This window comes from Pelodiscus sinensis, chromosome 23 (genome assembly GCF_049634645.1).
Source record: "Pelodiscus sinensis isolate JC-2024 chromosome 23, ASM4963464v1, whole genome shotgun sequence".
In the NCBI taxonomy this organism is placed as follows: Eukaryota; Metazoa; Chordata; order Testudines; family Trionychidae; genus Pelodiscus; species Pelodiscus sinensis.
In genome coordinates this window covers 8,551,187-8,567,321 of record NC_134733.1, presented here as the reverse complement: position 1 = coordinate 8,567,321, position 16,135 = coordinate 8,551,187, and the positions used below count along the sequence as shown (strand labels likewise).

At 38.6% G+C, this 16,135-nt stretch overlaps 1 protein-coding gene across 10 annotated transcripts in view; it reads right to left on the bottom strand.

Annotated features, from left to right (window-relative positions):
- Nucleotides 1–16,135, bottom strand: part of VPS13D (vacuolar protein sorting 13 homolog D) — a 223,547-nt gene that overhangs the window by 134,011 nt on the left and 73,401 nt on the right. For 8 of the 10 annotated variants that reach the window (XM_075906827.1, XM_075906819.1, XM_075906820.1 and 5 more), the window contains 6 exons: nt 12,527–12,616; nt 11,351–11,491; nt 9,779–9,898; nt 7,390–7,464; nt 1,285–1,390; nt 677–829 (listed from right to left, as the gene is read on the bottom strand). In XM_075906827.1, the coding sequence (XP_075762942.1) occupies nt 677–829; nt 1,285–1,390; nt 7,390–7,464; nt 9,779–9,898; nt 11,351–11,491; nt 12,527–12,616 (685 nt within the window). The remainder of the gene's footprint in view (nt 1–676; nt 830–1,284; nt 1,391–7,389; nt 7,465–9,778; nt 9,899–11,350; nt 11,492–12,526; nt 12,617–16,135) is intronic. The other 2 variants (XM_075906825.1, XM_075906826.1) reach the window with 1 other exon arrangement.

The following is a 16,135-nucleotide window of genomic DNA, read 5'->3' as shown; positions in this document are numbered from 1 at the left end:
CATCCATTTCATTAAGACACCATCTCACAAAGGTAAGCCAAAACAATAATTAGAACCAGTATAGTCTGGATTCATCTGTCGCATTAAGGGATTATTAGTGCTCGACTACTCAAATGTAAAAATATAGTTTTCTATTTCAAGAGTAAATTAAAAAGCACATTTTTTTTAAAGAGGTAATATCCAATGTCAGCTCATACAAACTATGCAAATACAACTACAGCCCACATGCAGTGTATGGAAAACAAAAAATAAACTTGTTAAATACTTGTTAGTATCCTCTGGTTTTAAATTCAACTGTTAGCCAACATACATTCTTCACAGAATAAGGCAGTCAAGCAAACTGACAATCTTTTCTCCCAAGTTTTTCTAGAAATACAAGAAATACCACTTTTACAAAATCAAAATGAGTAAAATAACGTATAGAAATAATTCTGTAGTGGTCAAATCCTGACCTCAAATACACAACTTCCACTGATATCCTTATGAATAGGTTGCTTGTCTAACAGAATTTAGCTGCAGATACTATACATGTTTTCAAGTACGTGAAAAATCAAGGGAAGATTTTAAGATCGCCAAGCATTTAAAAACAAAATTCTACTGGACACCATTCCTAAAAGTTTGTTCTCATGAAAGTGTGCACAAATTCCAAAAGAAAACTGATAGTTTGCTTTTTTACCTGTGTCTTAGTTTCCCTCTGGCTTCAAATTCAAATGGAATCTCCTCACTAGTGAGAACTTCTCGCCACTCACTGACATTGTGCGCATCATCAAGAAACGTTCCATTTTCCTCAGAAATGACACCTGGACTCCCACTGTGAGATAGCGCTGCACTGTAAAAAGAATTACATTAGACTAAAACTTCTATATATTTGTACATATTCCTGAACAAAAAGCCAATTTAGCAACACAATATGGTAAAAACTAGCATAGGAGAGAAAACTAAGAACTCTGAAAAAAAATTGTCTAATATAAAAGGTCTCTAAAAGGTTTAACCAGAAAAAATCAAATGTACTGGCAACTATGGGAATGCTTCAGTGCTCAAAAGGTGGTCATGATTAGACCAATTTTTTTTGTTTTAAGATCCAATATGAATAAAAGTGGGGTTTTTTCCTTTTTCGTCCCCTTTTTATAATTTTTTTTCCAAAATGTCATTATGCTTCCTCATAGCTTAATCTCACAAATTTTTGAATTAAAAAAATTCAACAGAAAACAAATCTACTCTTATCCTTTTTCACAGCATCTGCATGGCAAATATTGTTACAATGACACTAGAACAGTTCTTTACCGGGTAGGTGTAGTAGTTAGGGTAGCAAACCACAGAGTACATCCTGTGTGATTCCGCAGCGCAAATGGTACAAAGGGTTGTCTGCGTTTTGGGGTCTTCATTTCAGCTATAAAAGAATAAAAGAGGTTTGTTTATTAAATGTAACTCACAGAAACATGTTAGGTGTTGATGAAAATTAGTGGAGATGCCTTAGTTACAAAAAATCAAAGAGTCTAGAGAATCAACACACACACACACACACACACACACACACACACACACACACACAGTGAAAAAGAAAAAAAATAGAAATCAAAAACATAATAGATATATAAAAGAACTTTTACATACACACTTAGAAGCATATATTTAATAGTTAAGTCAAATGTCCGCTCTGAAACTAAAGGCCTATATTCACAGGACAGGTATACAGTGAACAAAAAAAGATTTTCCCCTTCACAGTCTTATCAATCTGCATGAGCCCCAAATGTTCAGTGATGATGATTATTTTGTTGATAGATTTCCATCTACAAACTGGACTGAGTTCACCAACACATTTCTTATACTGGAAACTCCTGCATTACAATGGCCCAACTTGCAACTCCCCGCACTTACAATCATTTTTGTAAGTGCAGAAGGGCCCGAAAAACCCTGACTTATGTCCTTGGCCGGCATTTACAATGGTGCACGGCGCCTACTGTTAATGAGGGTTCGAGTTACGACGCCCCCAACTTGCGACGCTTCCCCAGGAACCAATCGCATCGCAAGTCAGGGGCCGCCTGTATGCCCAGCCACTCGTGACATGGGAACCACATACTGTTACTACAGTTTGAATCTCTCTAATACGGCAACCTGAGAACTTGACCTGCGCACAATCAGAGAATTTGTTGAACCACGGAAGGTCAGTATTATCTAGCAGCATTACCATCACTTCCACTGCTTACTGGGCTCTTAGAAGACATTTAGGGATAAATTAGAGCTAAACAACAGCACAGAATGCTGTAAACAAACTTCATGGGGCTGCAATTAACTCAGCCACACTCATGGTAAGTGGATATCTGATTATCTAAAATCATGCCAGACCACAGATATTGCTGGACCACAGAGTTCCAGATGAGAGGTTCAAGTTGTACTAATCTGAGCTAGATTTAAACCATCAGCTAAAGAAGAGAAGTTGTACATTACTCACTACAGACCATTGAGCCATCCAGTATCCACCTAAATGTTATTTTTTATCATTAAAATAACAGCAAGTCAGAAATAGATTTCCTGCATAGCTTAAGGTCATTTTAGATCATAAAGTAAACAAAATCAACCTGAAAGCATCTCAATTAAAAACCAGAAATGTTAAAATGTAGAAAGCTACAAAAACATTGAATAATGAAGTTCATCTATCATATGTGACCTTTTTAATATAATAGAGTATATCAAGAATGTTTCTCTAACAAGAGCAGATGGTACCCTGCTATTTCCTATACCATTGTACTCTGTCAGTTAAGTCTATTGTCATAACAGGATATTGGTTCTGACTGACAAAAACAAATGGTCTACTTCAAAGGGCTATTTTATTTTTGTAAAAGAAAAGTGACTGCTCACTATACCCAATCATCAGGAAAACAACACCAGAACAAAATGTTTTTAAAAAATATAAAGGGAATGAAGCCTGGCATATTGCTCAGAAAAAAAGCACAATATTTAACTGTTGCCTTTCACTGCCAGAGGATTCAGAAGTAACAACATAGAAATTTAATATTATAATTGACTATAATTAATCTTTTTTCAAATATAAATGACTGTTTCTAATGGTAAATCATTGCCTTTATTTTAAGATGAAAATCCAAGTAAGTACAGGTATGTCCATAATTCAACAGTTCTCATATTCTGATGACTTATTCTCCAACCACCACAATAATTACTAAGTTTAGCAGGAGTTATTTGTATCTTGAAGCAAGTCTGGGGTGGTCAATAAGCAACCCATAGGCTAAACATGGTTCACCGGGATTAGCTGTTGGTGGGCCATCAGACACTTTATTTATCTGCGCATCTACAGTTAGGGCAACTCATGGCTTACATTGTCTGCAAATTGCTGTTTCCAGCCAATGGGAGCTACAGGAAGTGATGCAGACTAGGACATTGCTTCTCACAGCTCCCATTGGCCAGGAACAGTGATTTGCAGCCAATGAGAGCTATGAGCAGCATTACCTGCAGACCTTAAGGTAGATAAAGCACAAACCGTTACGAAGCACATCCAGCCCTCAGGCTATTTATTGCCAATCCCTGCTCTATATTTTCTATAGCTATTGGGGCAGACCCCCAGCAGGTGCAAGTTGTCATAGCTCAAATGACTTTAATAAAGCTGTAAAAGCTACTTAGAATTTGTCCCATGAAATACAGAAATTTATCAGTGGATAACTCATAGAATATAACAGCCAAGGGTTTAGTACTATGCAGGTTGTTCAGCTACTTACTCATACTAATAAAATAAGTTTTCTTCGCTTGCTGTCACCCTGACACACACCTTATCTTATTTACTCTGACACTTTTATACGTTCTTATGGCAATATAAATGCTGAAAATATATAGAATTAAAAGTGAAAGCACTTAAAAACATCACAAAGCTTCTGAACAAAGTAATTAGGACTGCCTACCAATAATAAAAACTTTACAGTGGTCTACACCTACAAACATACCAACAAGTTGCCAAAACAGTATATTCTTTAATATATTACTGATCATCAGATTCAACATTATTCCAAACAGTGAATGGAAAAGAAGGCCTGTATTCTTAATAAGATCAGCTATGACTTAAAACTAATTCCATTGAAATTGATTATAACATTTCCAGTCATTACAAAGACAGGAAGATTAAGTCATTCCAGATTAAAAAAATTCTTCTACCAATAGCAGGTTCACAATAATCTTTCTAACTAATTCAGTAAAATATAACTGCTTCCAGTTACATAGGATTACAGAGCAGAAGAAAAACGAGCATTTTTAATTTAGACTTAATCAGTTGTTGATTTATAATTTCAAGAGCAATTGCAAAATAAATTTTTGGACCGTGTCAACAATTTTATGGCATGATGACTTTCAAAATAGAACATGCTGTAAGGATTGTAGCTTCTCAAACTGATGATTCAAAATATCGGAAATCACAACTCAGAAGGACTTTTTTGCATCAGTTGCATGTTTTTTCTTTTATTTCCACTCTCATTAAAGTAATTAAAGTAAAAGTGTAAAATATTGCAATTTGGCAATTCAGTAATCAAATTTTGGAGGAACACAGAAGTTCTTATTTAGGCAAGGTTTTCAATTGTATATACAATATTCGGACTGTATCTGCATCTCATTTTAGTACAAAAACTTATTAAAGGATATAAGCAAACTAAGTGATTATTCTTCTTTATTCAGCTCTGGTGAGGCCACATCTGAAGTATTGTGCCCAGTTTTGGGCCCCCAACTACAGGAAGGATGTGGACACATTGGAGAGGGTCCAGCGGAAGGTGACCAAAATGATTAGGGGGCTGGAGCATGTGACCTAGGAGATGAGGCTGAGAGATTTGGGTTTGTTTGGTCTACAGAAGAGAAGAGTGAGGGGGGATTTGATAGCAGCCTTTAACTTCCTGAAGGAAGGTTCCAAAGAAGCTGGAGAAAGGCTGTTCACAGTAGTGATGGATGGCAGAACAAGGAGCAATGGTCTCAAGTTGCAGTGGGAGAGGTCTAGGTTGGATACTAGGAAATACTATTTCACTAGGCGGGTGATGAAGCACTGGAATGGGTTACCTAAGGAAGCGGTGGAATCTCCATCCCTAGAGGTTTTTAAGTCTCGGCTTGACAAAGCCCTGGTTGGGTTGATTTAGTTGGGATCGGTCCTGCCTTGGGCAGGCGGCTGGACTTGACGACCTCCTGAGGTCTCTTCCAGCTCTATGATTCTATAATGTATTCAAGAAATTAAATCCCCATATAGTTTCAAAATTTTTAACTTTTCTTTGAGCCTATCAACTATCTATGCACCAAGTATACACTTTTATGAAATGAGAGATAAAATAACTTCAAATGCAGTTTTATTACAAGCTTTTCCCCCAATAATTTGTTAGCCTTTTCACATGGGAAATGACTTCTGGCAAACATGTTGTTTAATGTTCCATAATGGCTCAATTGAAAATAACTTGTTATTTTAAACAGAAAATCTGTAAAAGAGCAGTCCTGTGCCATCTAGAGACTAACAAATATATTAACTTCTCATTGCCTTTAAAGTTAGGCTATGTCTAGACTACACTGAAGTTTTGAAAGAATATGCAAATTCTTTGGAAATTGGCATATCTTCTTCCGATCTCGCTTTCGAAAGTGAAAGCAGTTGGGACGCGTTTTTTCCACAAACGCCTCCTTTTTTCAAAAACCGTGAAAACTTCATTTTTTTGAGGAAGAGCAGCTTTTCGAAAAAGGGGAGGTTGACAAAAAACACATCGACTACTTTTGAAAGTGAGATTGGAAGAAGATATGCAAATTCCCGCTCAATTTGCATATCCTCTTTCATAGACTACTTCAGCGTAGTCTAGAAGAGCCCTTACAGACTAATACGGTTACCACTCTGAGGCTATGTCTACACAGCTTCCCTCTTCCACAAAAGTCTATGCAATGAAGCACAGGAAAAATGAGGAAGAACAGCTCTTGCGCAAGAGGGGGGTTTTGCGCAAAAAGGCGCTGTGTAGACGGTACCTTTTTGCACAAAAACAGCTCCTAATTAATTATACAAATGAAGCGCAGCAATATGCTAATCCATACTTCATTTGCATACACCTCTGCAGAAGAGGAAAGCTGTACAAACGTAGCCTGGGCCTTTTTGGCAAAAAGACAGTAGAAGTTAATCATGTAACAAATAAATTAACATTTCAATTATTAAAAATGTTTTACTTTCTGATGCTCATTGAAAATCAATATGTTTTTCAAATCATCCTAATTTTTATTACCTGGATATATAAACTGATTACAGCAGGGCTATCCAGATTATCTTGGTGTGTAAATATTTAGAGGACTTGCCTATCCACAGAGACATTTCTACCAAACTTCTACTCTACTGCCTAGAAAATGGATTCAAAGCAGGATATGATTCCTCTTTCATTCCCTCAAGGAGATAGCTTTCCTAGATAGGACGACTGCTCTACTTCCCTTCCTGCTGACAGATCCAGAAAACACACAAGAGATATTCGCCAAGCATACATCCTGGATTTTCCAGCACAGTACCGATTTCAAATATTCTGTTCTGTTGTTCACCTAAATCATCAATATATTCTGGAAATTCCATTATTTCAGCAAACAATTCAGCAGAGGGGGAAGCGGGATGCGGGAGAAGGAGAGAAAGCCCCGAGGCTCCCCACCAGCCCCAGCTTGCAGGGAAGAAGCAGAGCTAGAAGTGTCTGTCGCACTGCCACTCTTCCTCCTCTTTCCTTGGCTGGAAGAACAGCAGTGTAGGGACGTGTTTTCTGGAGGCTTTTCCTGCTGCTCTGGAATCTGGCCAATAGATATAGTAGGAGGCGGTGCCTGGGGAGCTGCATGAAAGCTGCTCATGCCCAGACCCAGCACCCCCGGCCGACTCACTCACCACACTGCTGAGACCCTATACCCACTCACTCACTGCCTCCACTGACACCCCACACCACTAGCCCACTCACCACCAACTCGACCGAGATCCCACACTCCCAGCCAACCCACTCACCACCCTGCCAACACCCCAGACACCCAGCCCGCTCACTCACTGCCTCCACCGAGACTCTGCACCACCAATCCACCTACTCATCACCCTGCTAACACCCCGCATGCCCAGCCTGCTGACTCACCACCCTGTGATTTAATTTTTATACTTTTGTAAGACTTGTCATATAAATAAATTCACAAACCAGAAAAAAATCCTTTTCAGATCATGTGTCCTGATCCTGAGTTCAGAAAATATGGTTACTGTAAGATATATGGGGTGCATGACAACTTACATGTATGGCATTTGTTAGCTTTTTATGTATAGGAATTAGAGGTTTGATTTATAGGCAAGTGACATATACAATACAGTATTTATTGTACAAGACATTTCCTGGAAAAAGCAAAGCATTCTCTCTCTCTGCAGTACAGTACCTCTAGTATAGATATGATGTTCTAGGTTAGTCAGACTGGCTGTACTCCTAGTTCTAAGGTAGACAAGGGGAAGGCCTGGCAGACAGGAAAGACAAAGTTAGCAGGTAAGGATAAATGCAGATATACAGGCAGATGCTTCTGTATTATGCATACAAGAATAAGGAGAGTTACACAGATTGTTGGAATCATGCAATCAGTGAATGGGCACTATTTCGTAGTGCTAAACTAGAATTTGAGAATTTCTATTTCTTCAGTAAAAAAGTTCCAAACACTACAGGGAAGAGAAGGGCAAGTCAGGAACTACCAAATACAATGCTCACTCAGAATTAAGTGGAACTTTCAAAGCAAAACGTTTAGCCAGGTTTATTCTAGTTTCATTCAAAAATGCAGTTGGTTAACTTTAATATTGCCTCGTTGATGTGAGAGATATGGAGTTGAATCAGGGAAAGCTTTAATGTTTATTTCTCAATAAATTTAAAAAAACCAAGACAAATAGATCTGACAATCATACTTTCTCTTTGATGGGGATATTTTATTATTCCTATTCAATGTGTACTGTTAATTAAAACTAATACAGTCAGGCCATGAAAGAAACCTGTAAACCTTGCTCAGATATTAAATTAATTGGCTCTCGATTAAATATGCTACAATACCCAAGCAACTTTTTTTTTTTTTTTTAATTACTAGACCAGGAGATGTATTGTTTTAAAAAGTCATGTTTCTACAAGAGCTCACTATATAGCAGACAAATGGCATTTGTATTTCAAACTAACCATTTGCCTTGACAGTGCTGCAGCTCAAAGAACTGACAATCCAAGGATTTCAGAACTATCTGAAATTCTATGGTCTATTAATGGGGGAAGGGAGGAAGGCGGCAAACTTATCTTCTATACTCTTGAGCAAATGATGGCTCATAGGTGAATTAGGGCAGCCCAGCGTGAGTGGGACAGACCAGTTTTTCTTTTTTACACTGATTCCTGAAATAATCTCAGAATCCCGTGGAAAAGATATAAAATACCAAACAGCTGCTTTTTGTTGTTGTTCTTTTTTCCCCCTATTCTAATGTTTTAGCTGTAAAAGTCAAATGAACACAGTAACTTTGCATCTAAGGAAGAAAGAAATTGGGTTCAAACATTCAAGGTGTAAAGAATTTTTAGTTGGCATACAAGAATTTTAGTTGGCATACAGGTTTGCTGAATGTAGGAGACATTTCTGAAGCTCTCACTGGAAATGTGCAGTCAAGACAAAACACTGAATTCTCCAAAGAAACTAGAAAAACTGCTAAGATCACATTAGGTCATGTGGCAAGTCAGCTGTCCATCAAAAAGTTCTCCAGTTCTCAACAGTGTTAAAGGAAGTAGCTTTGGTACAAAGATGACAAGATCTCATTAACACTACCCCATAGCAAGCCTAAATGGCAATATGAGGCCACGTCTCCACTTACCGGAGGATAGATGCTCTGGTGTTGAATCTTCTATGGTTCAAATTGGCACGTCCAGTAAAGATCTGCTAAATTGAACACTGAGGGCACCTCCGTCAGTGCAGGTACTCCTCACCATTGCAAGGAGTAAGGGAAGTGGATGGGAGCAAGTCTCAGATTGAATGTACTGCTACCGTTACACTCAGCCTATTTGGTCTTTTATACAATAGTGCTGTAATATAGTTTGCCATTCAGGCTGTGTCTAGACTACATGGCTCCATCGATGGAGCCATGCAGATTAGACAGATAGGCAAAGGCAAATGAAGCCACGATTTAAATGATCGTGGCTTCATTTAAATTTACATGGCTGCCACGCTGAGCCGACAAACAGCTGATCAGCTGTTTGTCGGCTCAGCGTGCTAGTCTGGACGCTCCCCTGCCGACATCAAAGCCCTTTGTCGGCAGCCCCGGTAAACCTCATCCCACGAGGTTTACCGGGGCTGCCGACAAAGGGCTTTGATGTCGGCAGGGGAGCGTCCAGACTAGCACCCTGAGCCGACAAACAGCTGATCAGCTGTTTGTCGGCTCAGCGCGGCAGCCATGTAAATTTAAATGAAGCCGCGATCATTTAAATCGCGGCTTCATTTGCCTTTGCCAAAAAAACAAATCTACATGGCTCTGTCGACGGAGCTATGTAGTTTAGACGTACCCTCACTGAAAGCATCTGACGGACATAAGGATGTAAAATTAGCAGTGCATATTCTTAATTCAAAGCCAAGCAGCCTAAAACAGAAAATGCTCCTAAAGGGATTATTGTAGTATAATAGAAACAAATTTATTCTTGCCCTGAATTCCTTAAAATGCATGGTGTGCTCATAAATACCAGACTTTGAACTTGTATCATGAGCAAAATAGTTGCATATGTCAGGACTTCCAGACAAAGAAATACATGATTAACAAATGTCATACTCTGTCCAAAGGATGGTGGGTCCACAGAAGATCCCATCCAGTCTTCTGATTTGACTGTGTCCACTTTCTCCTGTTTACAGTAATCTGCCATCCATGACTTTTTGGTACTAGTGTACTGTTCTAGAGGGATATAAACAAAAAAGATCATAAGAATAAGGATAACTGCTAAATGTCTGTTCAGTAACAGCTGAAGTAAGTACCAGTTACATGAAATGTACGTTAAAGTCATAGGGCTAATATTACTCTTCCATATTGTAGTGGCTAATAATTTATTTCATCAACTAGTTACAATAGGCTACTTTCATTGTTTACTTTCATGCCACAGCTCACAAAAAAATCACAGCAGTCTTCTCCAAACAACTGCCCTCAGCTACATTCTTGTACTGAGCTTATGTACAATATCTTCCTAAGACTGTTGTTGTGACACTTTGATAACATTTCTACCATTTATTGCCTTAAAATGTTCTTGGGGGGGAATGTCACAGTTTCAGAGGAAAATCATCTTATTTACTACAACCATTTCCGGCACAGTTTGTAATGGTTTTGAAAGTACCACATAAGATTATGGCTCTCTTTCATATGATATAAACATTCACAGGGGCGACTCAAAGTAATATTTATAATTATAACAGTCTGCTGTCAATGACAAGTTTTAATAGACTGCCCTGAAAAAAAAAAGTGTGGACTGAGATGATTCCCCCCGCACTAGTCCCCCAAACACTGCCCCCCTTGACTCTGCCAGCACCACTTGGAGCCGGACAATATAAAAAAATACTTGATTCCTTAGGATGGCAATTTAAGACGACAATAATGCTTGGTCCTTATTGCAATCAAGCCTAAATTAAGCCAAATGTCCTTAGCTGGCTCAATAAACTCATGAATGAAAGATGGCTAAATGCAAACATGACATTTTGTTGTTCACAGTTTATTCCTGTGTTGTTGTACCATGGATACCTGTAACCTCAATCAGACCAGCCACCTGTCACGTACTTATGCAAAAAAAGACAAAGGAAAATACTCTGACTAGGAGAACCCATATCTTAAATGTCAGGTGACAGTGAAATGGGACATTTTAGATTACTCAAGCCAGAAGTCACTCTTAGGTTTTAAAGTGGAATTAAAGACGTAAGAGCTTGATGACTTAGTCTTCCCATAAGAATATCAATACCACCATTACTGGACTAAATGAGGAGTCATCATATATCAGCTTGCTGAAAATTAGTAAGTTTTAAAATAATGTTAAATTCTTTAAATGTGGGAAGTTTTGTGAAAACCTGCTTTATATTAAAAATAAGTTATTGCTAGCAAACTAATTAAAGAGAAATCAGATGACCAAAGTAAGAATACCTTCTATGCTGTAAAATATATCCTTAAAAACTCTTCATACTTTCAACAACTCTAATAAAAATACAGAATATCTGAATCAGCACTTGCCTATAACAATCTGAAGAATCTAAAGAAACTTATGCCAAGGCTTATGACAGAGGATACTGACAGAATTCAGTTAACAATGTCTAATATCAGTACCATGTGCTATCCTGGATAATATTCTATGAATTTTCTCATACGCACCAGTTAATACAGAGGTAATATTGATATCGAGACGATGTTTAGCCTTTGCTTCCACCTTCAGGCGAGAAGGGTGGAGGCGGCTGGATGCCTGTTTTTGCCAGGAGACTGAACAGGGCCATGGCTCAATAAATGGCTCCCAGCCTAAGAGAACATAAAAAATTTGATTAGACAAACATCGAAACATGTCGAAAAACTGCTTACATACATAAGTTTCCAGTAATCTTGGTGAAAAGGCCTCTACTTTCAACCACTGTTCAAGATGGACTTTTATAATTGAACAGTCGAGCAATTTTCCAGGTTGTATGAAGTTATTCAAATAGGAACCATGACAAATATATCCTGAAATTCTTATCTAGTCATCAAGATCTTAGAAGAAACTACAACCTCAAATGAAAACCAATTAGTGGTATGATTGAGTAATATTTATTTGTATAATTAAGCAGAATTTCACAAAATTGCAGAGAATATGGCTGTGAACTGATATCTACTACATAGCATCATGAAACAAGAAGATTTGAAATACATCCCAAACCAGGAAAGAAATTACTCATTCTGTCTAGCCAGCATAGCAAATTACTTCATCATTGACAAATTATTCCTGAAGATGTCTTCATTGTCAACACTTAATTCAATTTTTAATGTAAATTTTAGAAACATTGTTAACTACCATAAAACTAGTGGTTGATTTATACTCTGACCCAGGAGATTTTTTACACTTTTTAAAAAATCTTATCAAACATAATTACGATGTTCTCACTGTCCACATACAAGGAAAAGAGAATTCGAGGTCTATCAGTTATAAATATGTTGTATTTAAAATTTAATTAAATGCCCTCTTTATGGTTCTCATATTACAAGAAACGTTAGAGTAGGTTGTAACAAGAGAATGAAATATCAGAAAGAAGTATAAAATAACAAGAAATATATATTTTTAGTGTGTGATTAATAATACAAGTAAGGATTTTAAAAATATTTTATTTTAATGTTGACAGTGTATAAATTTATTTTTCATCAAGTGTATTTAAGGAAATCCCTTTGTTCCAGCTGCACACAATTTGCTGACACAGCAGTCCTTCCCACCCCTTACATAAAATTTATATTGAGTGAACTCCAGACAGCTAAAGTATGCAAGACTGCTTTCCAACTCTTATAACAATGTATGCATTTTGTATTTACCCGAAAGCTCACGGTTATAATAATCTCCAGAGAGTGTAAAATGAGCATAGCCTTCAGGGCTGGCTCTCACATGCTGGAGAAAATTCAAACCTGTAACGAAAGTAAACATTGTACTAATAGAAGAAAAATATGATTGGATCCTTAATTTAAAGTTGCATTAATAAACAAACAACGAAGAGTTTTATTAAAAAAAAAAAACCCTGAACAATACAAGCAAAACCACCACACTCTACAATATTCTTTAAATCAAAGTAATATACAGGTAATTAAGGTATACAGTATAGCCACACCCCAGAGCTCACATCAGGACTGGGGCCCTATTATCCTATGTGCTGTAAAAACCCAAGTGGACACAGCCTCAGCCCCAGACAGCTTGTAATCTGCTTCTGAAACCACCACCTCCCATCCCAGAAATAGCAGGAAATGCTCATGATTGTGATAAGTTTCTCAGGCCATGTTTATATTTACTCACAATCAATGCTCCAGAGGTCGATCTTCTGGCGTTCGATTTAGCGTGCCTAGCAAGGACCCACTAAACTGAACGCTGAGGGTGCACCCGTCAATGTTGGTACTCCTACTCCCCACAAGGAGTAAAGGAAGTCGATGGGAGCATTTCTCCCATCAACCCTTCCTCCCCGTCACCAGTATCTGAATTGAAGTAAGTCCACTCCAACTATGCAATTAACATTACTAGTCTCAGCTATACTTTATTCTAATAGCAGCCTTATCAATCGGATGTCATTAAGAGTCCACAATTTTCACAGAATAATCTGATGTAAAAAAATTTGCCAAACAAAACAAAAAAGTGACAAGGATCACTTCTCTACATATACAGCAGAAGGCATAAAAAAAATTCCAGTATATAGTCACACAAGTTCTGAATCGGTGCCAAACAGCACAGCTAAGTGTCAGGACTTAAACAGTAGTTCTAAAATTCTGTACCTTGAAAACTAACAAGACTGGAATAAATCTTAGCTTGAAAAAAATATTTACATCTGATTACCATCTTTTTGCAATAAAAACTCAACACCATTGCTAAATACGATCCACAAGTAGTTAAAATACAAGAATTAAAGTGGTGTAAAACATTCATCTCAGTCTTTTGCATCCTATGAAATAGTTGGTGCTGGAATCCTGTTATAGTTGAAGTGGAGGGGGACGCAGGGAAACAGACGTCAGCAGGATAGAATTTCAAGGTCCAATACCTCAAACTGCAAAAGCTAGTAAGAAACATTTCAAGAGATCAGCACAAATACTACCAGGACCAATAAACTTTCCAAGCTTTGTCCTGGACAATGGTCAGAAAGAAAGTAAATGTCATGAGTGCTGCGAGGTAATCTGTCAAAGATATAGTTATAGGTATCTTTAATGTAGGAAATGTTCCTTTCTTTTGCTCTGTGTGATATCTATGCATAAAATACTTGGGCTACGTCTAGACTGGCATGATTTTCCACAAAAGCTTTTAGTGGAAAAGTTTTTCTGTTAAAAGCATTTGCGGAAAAGAGCCTCTAGATTGGCACGGACGCTTTTCCGCAAAAGCACTTTTTGCGCAAAAGCATCCGTGCCAATCTAGATGTGGTTTTGCGCAAGAAAGCCCCTATCGCCATTTTGGCGATCGGGGCTTTTTTGTGCAAAACAATACCGTGTTGTCTACACTGGCCCTCTTGGCTTTTGCCCGAACGGGAGCAGCATAGCATTTCCATAAGAACACTGACAATCTTACATGAGATCGTCAGTGTTCTTGCGGAAATTCAAGCGGCCAGTGTAGACAGCTGGCAAGGTTTTCTGCAAAAGCAGGTGCTTTTGCGGAAAAACTTGTCAGTCTAGACACAGCCTTGGAGTCACATTTGCTTGAGGTCAAGATAGACAGTTATTTAGCTTCCTTCCTTAATAAAAAGGCATAATTATCTACTCCTTAATGAAACATTGCCTCCCACAACCTTCAGTCAGATTTTATAGCCCAGGTTACACTATTAAATTTCATACTGAAACCATTTTGATTACTTTTCTTTTTCAACAGTAGTCTCTCTCTAGTTAAAAAAAAAATCTATTCTATCTCAAAGGAAGCATTTTGAAATCAGAAGTCATTGACTAACATCAGAAGGGAACAATGGGTTATCTAATGTGATCTGTCTATCACAGAATGCCACCTCTGCTGAAGCACCCAGACATTAAACCTAACCACTGAAATTAGACCAAAGCATTGCAACCAACATAAGACTAGACTATGATATGCACTGGGCACAGAATAGGACAGACCAAAGGACAACAGTGACTGAGGCCTCAGATTTTACACACCCACACACACACACCCACACACACACACCTACCCCCTCACCCGGGAAATTTTTCCTAATCCCACATATGGCAATCAGTTACATTTTAAGAATGAAGAAAAACCAGCCAGCTAAGAACCTGCAAGACAAAATGTTCAATGCCATCCCAGAGCCCTGGTCCACCCCATTAATTAGGACAGAGATTTACAAAAAAGCAGTACATATTGGGGAAAAGAAGACAAAGGGAATTTCTTCCTGACACCTGCAGGTGGCCATCTGTAACCCTGAAGCATTAGCGTTTCAGAACATGTGATGAACTGGATGTGAGCGCCAGGCCTGCTAAAGTCCTTGCCGCTACCCTCACAAGCGCCTCTCTCATACAATCCTACTTACATTTATCCAGCTCTTTCTTAAAGCAAATTAAGTTGATTGCCAGCACACAACTCATGTTGTCCTTGATTTATTCATGACTAGTTTATCCATTTGTTCTTGTGCCGATACTGTCCTTCAGTTTATACAGTTCTTCACAATTCCATGTACTTCCAGAGAACAACAACATCCCCTCTCAGCTTTCTTTCTGCAAGGCTAATCAAGCCACGCTCTTCCAGTCTCTAATCATAAGAGAGGGCCTCCATTTGCCTGAGCATCCTAATAGCTCTTCTCTGCACAGGTTCCATCTTGCATGAACATGAGTGACCAGAACGGCATACTGAATGCCAAATGAGATCCTATCAGGGCCTTGTACAAAGGTAATAACACTTCTATATCACAACTGAAAATACTTCGCCTCATGCATGCTAGGATTGCACTTGCTTGTTCCATAATCACATAACATTGGTGGCTCAGCAATCACAGGACTATTACCAACACACTGAGTCCACAGCTTGTAGCAGAAATTTTTATTAGGCTCTAAGACCATCATCTTGCACTCCGTATCAGAGTCGGCCCAAGCTACGGGCTGACCGGGCTACCGCCCGGGGTGCCCCATTGTGGGGGGCACCGCGCGGGGCTGCTGGGATGTGTGGGGCTGGGACCGCACATGTGCCACATGCCTGGGGTCCGGAGGCACCACGCACCCGGCGGGAGACCACACATGTGCCATACTCCCGGGGCACACAAATGGCTCGGGCGGGCCCTGCTCCATACTACTGAATTCCACTGTGGTCAAAGTCATCCAGATGTTCCTGCATAACATTCTGATCCTCTTCTGTATTGACAATCCCTCCCTACTTTGTTTCATCAGCAAATTTTATTAGCATGCCTACCCTTTGTACTAAGGTCATTAATAAAAATAAGGAATAAGAACGATCAAGACTGATACTTGAGAAACTCT